The sequence below is a fragment of the Setaria italica genome, chromosome V (assembly GCF_000263155.2).
Source record: "Setaria italica strain Yugu1 chromosome V, Setaria_italica_v2.0, whole genome shotgun sequence".
NCBI classification, from domain to species: Eukaryota; Viridiplantae; Streptophyta; class Magnoliopsida; order Poales; family Poaceae; genus Setaria; species Setaria italica.
This window is the reverse complement of record NC_028454.1, coordinates 29,135,971-29,143,557: the sequence shown is the minus strand read 5'-3', so window position 1 is coordinate 29,143,557 and position 7,587 is coordinate 29,135,971. Positions and strand designations below refer to the sequence as shown.

At 44.5% G+C, this 7,587-nt stretch overlaps 2 protein-coding genes across 3 annotated transcripts; one reads left to right on the top strand and one right to left on the bottom strand.

Moving 5' to 3' along the window:
* Window positions 1-324: 324 nt before the first annotated feature.
* On the top strand, window positions 325-6,436 carry LOC101779619 (jasmonic acid-amido synthetase JAR1). Of its 2 annotated transcripts, XM_022826865.1 has the most exons (6): window positions 1,601-1,909; window positions 2,029-2,505; window positions 3,758-4,089; window positions 4,188-4,289; window positions 4,442-5,259; window positions 5,611-6,436. In XM_022826865.1, the coding sequence occupies exons 3-6, from the start codon at window positions 3,809-3,811 to the stop codon at window positions 6,156-6,158; spliced, it is 1,749 nt and encodes a 582-aa protein (XP_022682600.1). In that variant the 5' UTR covers window positions 1,601-1,909; window positions 2,029-2,505; window positions 3,758-3,808; the 3' UTR covers window positions 6,159-6,436. The 2 variants fall into 2 exon arrangements, with proteins under 2 accessions (XP_004969198.1, XP_022682600.1); XM_004969141.4 differs by lacking the exons at window positions 1,601-1,909; window positions 2,029-2,505 and adding an exon at window positions 325-560.
* Window positions 6,437-6,459: 23 nt separating this feature from the next.
* Window positions 6,460-7,345, bottom strand: LOC101779224. Its single transcript, XM_004969139.3, has one exon. The coding sequence runs from the start codon at window positions 7,143-7,145 to the stop codon at window positions 6,729-6,731; it is 417 nt and encodes a 138-aa protein (XP_004969196.1). The 5' UTR covers window positions 7,146-7,345; the 3' UTR covers window positions 6,460-6,728.
* Between the last annotated feature and the right edge of the window lie 242 nt (window positions 7,346-7,587).

Sequence of the window (7,587 nt, the reverse complement as noted above, 5' to 3'; positions counted from 1 at the left end):
GCGATCCGGCACAGAGGATGTTTTAGATATTTTATATAGTAGGAATAAGGCCACTATCTCACATATATAATTCTGGTCTTGACTCGTCACATCACGCTAAAATGGCCCGTAGCTTTGTGCCATCAATCGTGCATGGATGAAAATTGTATCATAGGCCATACTGCCATAGTGACATTTTTGCATTCTTTTTCCCAGTGCTGAGAAAATAATGTTTTCTATATACGTGCCTCTCGCACACATGCTACTCACATGTGCAGCACACCTGACCAGGCTGACCTGACAAGGGAAATCCCACACCCAGTTCCGTGTGTTGGTTCAAGTCCAACTCGCGGGAGCAGGGCGGCTATAAAACCAGCCGCAAGCTCCTTGCAAGCATCCCCCACCTCCAGCAGTTAGTGTCCACCAAATCCATAACGATCTCCAACTAATCCGCCACAGTATCAGCAGTAAGCTCCCTTCAGCCTTGACTACCCCGCTCCGCCTCCGAGCGTTCAGGCCGGGGCTGCTTCCTCGCCCCGCCCCCGTCTCGCAAGCCACCTCTTCAGCTCGTTGGTTTCGCGGTGAGTGCATTCCTACCGTTCCTTTCTATCGCGAAAAGGTTGGATTTTGCTGGTTCATGGTGAACTTTTGTTGATTCCTGATAGAATTTTGGGGAGGGAAATCAGAAAAGTGCGGTTCTTGGACTGGGATCTTATCTTTATTAATGGTACTCGAAGGCGATATATGCTTGGTAAACTAGCGGGAATATACTGCATCAAGATTCATGGTTTGTTCTGTCGATTAGCCCTTACGCTTTTTTTTTGAAGGAACAGGAGGGGCAAGCCCCTACTGATTATATATAAAAGAAAAAATCCTTTTAAAGTTACAGACTAGGAAAAAAACTAACAAGAAAAAGAAAAGGGGAATAGCCAAAGGAAAATTACAAACTATCGATCCAAGCCGACATGGCAGGAACAGAACTAGGCTTAGCTCTTAGCATAACAAGAGAAAATTCGTAGATAAATTTCCTTCTACAGGAATCAACCGAGGAATCTTCGTTGTTGAACAACCGATCATTCCTAGTCGTCCAGATGCACCAGGACATCAAGATGGTGATTTCCATGAAGAATGGCACTGCTAGCTTGCTTCTGATGAGATTGATAATATGAACCAGAGGCCGAGAGGTGATGACTGAAACCCCTATAGAAGCCCAGCAAGCCTTTGCAAAGTTGCACCTTAGGAAGAGGTGGGTAACAGTTTCCAATCTTTGGAGGATGCAGAGTTCACAAGCACACGAATCTAAAGCCATGTTTTTCCTTCTTAATAGGTCTCTAGTACTGAGGGGGCGTTTGGTTCCCTTTTTGCTTATTTTTAGCACGTGTCACATCGAATGTTTAGATACTAATTAGGAGTATTAAACGTAGACTATTTACAAAACCCATTACATAAGTGGAGGCTAAACGGCGAGACGAATCTATTAAGCCTAATTAATCCATCATTAGCAAATGTTTACTGTAGCAACACATTGTCAAATCATGGACTAATTAGGCTTAATAGATTCGTCTCGTCGTTTAGCCTCCACTTATGTAATGGGTTTTGTAAATAGTCTACGTTTAATACTCCTAATTAGTATCTAAACATTCGATGTAACGGGTGCTAAAAATAAGTCGGTGGAACCAAACCAGGCCTGAGTCGATCCTTGAGAAGTAGCCAGAAAAACACCTTATGCTCATTCGGCATTTTGATCTCCATATCCATAGGAAGGCTGGATGAACCTCTCTGTGTCCAATGAGAGCTTTATATGCCTTTGATGCTGAGAAGTTATGATTACCCCATATGTATTGCCATTGATCTTTGTCAGTCGAGGGCTGATTACTTAGTAATATCTCCTCCAGTTCCTGAAATTGCTGATGCGCCTGAGTTGAGAGAGGTAAGTGAAAGTTCTGAATAAAGTTTGGCTGATTTGCAATAGTCTTGTATGAGATGAACTTGTTCTTGGCAAAAGAGAAAAGTTCTGGGAATGCCACTGAGGGTACAATGTTATTCCAGAGGTCAGTCCAGAAGAGGACAGTGGAGCCGTCTGCAATAACAGCAGAAGCAAGTCCTTTGAAGGAGTCAAGGAGCTTGACAATGCCTCTCCACCAAAAGGATCCCTTTTTGAATTGTCCAGGCAGTTTACCATTGGAATAGTAATTTTCCCATAATAAGTGGACCCAAGGGATATCAGCCCTGTTGAAAAATTTGTGTAAGAACTTGAGTAGAAGAGCATCATTGTGGACTGAGAGGTTTATGACTCCTAGTCCTCCTTCCTTCTTTGGTACACAGACCATAGGCCAAGCAGCTTTGGCCGGCTTCTTTGAGTTTAAATCTGCTCCACTCCATAGGCAATGTTTCCTGTATTTATCTATATGCTTGATGACTCTTTTGTGTAGCTTCATGGTTGAAATGTAGAAAACTGCAGATGCTGAAAGCACTGAGTTGACCATTTCCAATTTTCCTCCTTGGGTGAGGAATGTCGAGGTGCATGTAAGCCCTTTTTCAATTCGCTGAATTAGAGGTAGGAATTCTTCCATGCCTGGCTTTGTAGTCCCTAGAGGAAGATCAAGGTGTGAGAACCAAGCGTGCAGGATGTACTATCTGGGAGTTGCGATATTTACTTTTTTTTTGCCTCTAATAGTAGGTCAACTCATTCCCTCAAAGAGAAACCATGATTTCCTGCCCCTAGCAACGAACCATGTTTTTTTTTGGCTTATACTGCCTACATGTTTTCTTCATTGTCAGTTTGGTATATACAAGAATGAATAAATGCTTCAGGCGTCTGTACCTCTGTACCTTTCTTGCCATTTTAGTTGCATCAATGCTCTGAATAAGGAAGCAACCTTTGTACTAGTCATTTCATTGCATGCAACTTCCTGAGGGATCCTGTATATGTGTATGGCTGTACGCCCGGTGAGTGACAAACTGACAACCCTTCATGGTTGTGTTTCCTCTGCCAGAAAGGCAGAAACAGTTCACAAATTTCAGGCTTAGGTGGGTTATCTTGGGTTGACGCATGTCATGGCTGCCTCAGTAAAGATGCCTATTGCAGAAGTAGCTCATTATTTTTAAGCAGTAGTTCATGGATAGTTACTTACCAAAATGTTTTGCTATCACTGCTTCTATCACTTTGTCTTGTACAATTGGTGGCCAGAAGTAAACTTTATGGTTAATTGGTTATAGATGACGAGAAGGGTTGACTCAGTGTTAAGACAGTTAATATAACCATTAAGACATACCTAAACAAAGCTACTCTTGTACAGCGTCACTGCTCTAAAATTTGGGATTAACTTTGCTTGGATAGGGGGGCATAATGACATGAAAACTCTCACCCTTTAATAAAAGTGGGTGTCCATTTCTTCCTTTATTTTTGTATGACAGAGACTTGCTACTTTTTCGTCATCCACTGACATGTATTAGAAAGATTACCTTCTTTGGTTGTTGGCTTTGTTAGGTATCCACATATGTGTTCCCTCCACCTGTTTAATGGCAAAATTCATGATTTGTAGCCTAATTTGTTGGTTATGAAGTTGCATGTACTTCCTTTCCGGGTACCGATCCCAAAAATATACTGCATCCAGCTCACTCTTGGTCAGGCACATGAATAACATGTCATTCTAGATGTCCCTGATCGATAGTCTTTCTCTTTTTAACTTTCAAGCATTTGATTTAAATTTGTATTGTGGCAATGCTGCTTCAAGTGGTTTATGTGGCTGTTATATTCCGATGTTGATATTTGCAGAGGTTCCTCTTCAACACAAGCAGGTGATAAGGTTCTGACCTACAAGTTCCGATGACAATCTGCAGCAGTGATGAGATCATTGATGAGTTTGAGTTGCTAACGCGTGATGCTGGACGCGTGCAGCAGGATACGCTGAGAAAGATTCTTGAACTAAATGCTGATGCTGAGTATCTGAATCGCTTCAATCTTGAAAGGAGAACAGATTCCAAGAGCTTCAAATCCTGCATTCCTCTATGTGTGCATAGTGACATAGAGTCCTACATCCAAAGGATAGTTGATGGAGACAACTCACTGGTGCTAACTGGGAAGCCCATCACTTCCCTCTCCGTAAGGTATACTAGTTAAACTTTACCTTTTGTGTCTTGTTGCATCAACATGTATCTGAAATAGGTGAAGTCTAAACTTCATTGCTTCTGTCTTCTTGTTTCAGTTCTGGTACGACACAGGGAAAACCAAAGTTTTTGCCATTCAATGATGAATTGCTTGAGAGTACAATTCAAATATTCCGAACCTCATATGCTTTTAGAAACCGGTAAGGAACTTCACTTCTTACTTATGATCTTTTATAAATTATCTGCTCAATACTGATTTTAGTATATAATAATTTTGGGTGTGTAAATGTTCATAGATCCCCTCAATTTTATGATCCCAGAATTTCAAAATAATCTTTGGACATACTTGCAGTAAATATCCTATTGGTAATGGAAAAGCTCTGCAGTTTGTTTATGGGAGCAAACAAGTCTTTACGCAAGGGGGCATTCTTGCTACAACTGCGACAACAAATTTGTACAGGAGTTGGCGTTTCAAGGAAGCGATGAAGGATATCATGTCTCAGTGCTGCAGTCCTGATGAAGTCATCTTTGGTCCCGACTTCCATCAGTCTTTATACTGCCATCTATTATGCGGGTTAATCTACTCAGATGAAGTTCAGTTTGTTTTCTCACCATTTGCACACAGTCTTGTCCATGCATTCCATACCCTCGAGGAGGTATGGGAAGATTTATGTGCTGATATAAGAGATGGTGTTCTCTCAAAGCAAGTCACCGCACCATCTATCCGTCAAGCTGTTTCAAAAATCTTGAGACCAAATCCTGAGCTTGCTAGTTCAATTTACAGCAAGTGCCACAATTTGAGTAATTGGTATGGGGTAATCCCAGCATTGTGGCCAAATGCAAAGTACATCTATGGTATAATGACAGGGTCCATGGAGCCATACCTAAAGAAATTGAGACATTATGCTGGACACTTACCACTGATGAGTGCTGACTACGGTGCATCTGAAGGATGGGTTGGCTCTAATGTAAACCCGACGCTGCCGCCTGAGGAGGTGACATACGCTGTTCTTCCGAATATTGCTTATTTTGAGTTCATTCCTCTGGAAAAACCGAAAGGGGAGGAAATGGAGAACAGCTCCTCTATTCACTACATAGAGTCAGAACCTGTTGGCTTAACTGAAGTCCAGGTTGGCAAAATCTACGAAGTTGTAATAACCAACTTTGCAGGTACGTCTCTTTCTCAAGTAGCATTCAAATACTGCAGTTCTGATTGTTTCTTGTGCATTGGAAATTTGTATGTTGCCATCTTGTTTACCCACTATTTTTTTTTCATATGATGATTCAGATTATCTTACCTTGGGGGTTGTTTAGCCAGCCTCCAGCCCCAGCTTATTATAGTTCATCCATACTTATTAGTGTTTCATATCTTTGTCCTTAAGAAGGGTTTATCAGTAGTTCCATTAAAAAAAGGTTTATCAGTAGCATATTGCCTAGTAAATATCTCTGATCAGTTCTAATTTCCAGTGAAATGGCACATGTTTAATATTCTTGCTTTCCCTGTGGACTATTGGGCCATAGGTCTATACCGATACAGACTGGGAGATATTGTGAAGATAGCGGGCTTCCACAACTCAACACCAGAGCTCAAGTTCATATGTCGCAGAAGCCTAGTCCTGAGCATCAACATCGACAAGAACACGGAGAAAGACCTGCAGCTAGCCGTCGAAGAGGCAGAGAAGCTCTTGGCCGAAGAGAAGCTCGAGGTGGTGGACTTCACGAGCCTCGTGGACAGATCCAGCGACCCGGGGCACTACGTCATCTTCTGGGAGCTGAGCTCTGGTAACGCCAGCGAGGAGGTCCTGAGCAGCTGCGCGAACAGCATGGACCTGGCCTTTGTGGACGCGGGGTACGTCGGCTCGAGGAAGATCAAGACCATTGGAGCCCTCGAGCTCCGTGTCCTCCGGAAGGGCACCTTTGGGCAGGTCATGAACCACTACCTGAGCCTCGGTGGCGCCGTGAGCCAGTTCAAGACGCCGCGGTTCGTGAGCCAGTCCAACAGCAAGGTGCTGCAGATACTGAACAGGAACGTCACCCAGAGCTACTTCAGCTCTGCATATGGGATCTGATCGTTGCTGTCCACACAAGCTTACTGATAGCTGAAATGCAGTTATCTTCTTATCATCGTCTTAGATCCTTTTACTTTGATCACTTCATCTAGTCTACTGAAAGTGTTTGGTGTACGATCCGTCATGTTGAGGGTAGCGCAACTGTATATTGCTAGTAGCTCTTATATGTAAATATAGCTGTTTGACAGTGTGTATAGTAATGTAGCTGTGATGTAAGGTTGCTGCACTCCTAGCACTGCATTTAGCAGCCGTTATCCACTCGAGAAAATTCAGAAAAATAGCCTGTGCACTGAAGCAAAAGTTTTGTACAAGAAGCAAATTCACTCGGTCTCGCCACAACTTTCTTCCATGAGAAAAGGTGTCAAAAGTGTTCATGGGCTTAGATAAAGATCCGTCGCCGGACCCGAACTCCCTCTCCCTAAAGATTTAATTGGTCCATGAACAAGAGCAGCATGAACAGAGCAACACGTCGCATGTACACAAAACACATCACATCACACATCAAAATGAAAAAAAAAATGAAGAACGACCTACCCCAATGCAAGAACAGATCATCTTCAACTGTGACGATCAAATTTCGCCGTGCGACGGCACATCCGGCTCGACCGCAGCACCACCCTGACCGCGACCATGAACCATGCCGGCGCAGGCGCAGGCGAGCGGCGCCTGCCTCGGCCGGGCCGCCCAGGTGGCCACCGCCCTGAAGAGCGCCCGCAGCGTCACCTTCCTGCGGGCCCTGGCCGCAACGATGACCTGCTTGTTCTTGCCCCTCGTCTCTGCCGCGGCGGGCGGCTCGTCGCGGAGAGGGAGGACGCCGGCGCCGGCGAGAAGGCGCCTGTCGAGGAGCCGGCGCACGGCGGCCAGCTCGTAGGAGTCGTACAGGGAGCTCCCCGTGTCCCACACCGCCCTGCCGCTGTTGCCACCGCGCCTGGTGCCGGTGCCGCTGCTCTCCGCTCTCCCAAGATCATCATGGCGCTTCCGAGACATGCTTTGATCAAGAGCACGATCGCGAGCCTACTGGCCGGATCGAGGTGGAAGATGCAAAGACGCAACGCGATGGAGGAGAAACGGCTTGTGCGTTGATCTTTGCGTGCCCGCCTGTTTCCTGTATTTTTTTTTTTTGCTGGCAACCTGATTCGTGCAAGTCGTGTGCAGGTTGGTTGGGCTATCTGGTTTTTTTTTTTTTTTTTTTTTTGGGGGGGGGGGGGGGGGGGGGGCTTTTTCGGGAAAAAAAAAAAGGCCCCAGGGTTTTTGGGCTTAAAAAATTTTCCCCCAAAACCCCAACCCGTTTTTTTAAAAAAAATTTTGCCGGGGGGGAAAATAAAAAAATTGCTTCCCAACCCCTTGTTTCCCCCCCCAAAGGAGGTTCGGAATTTTAAATGTGTCCAAGGGCCCCTTTGAACCAATAAAATCTTTTTTTTTTTTAAAA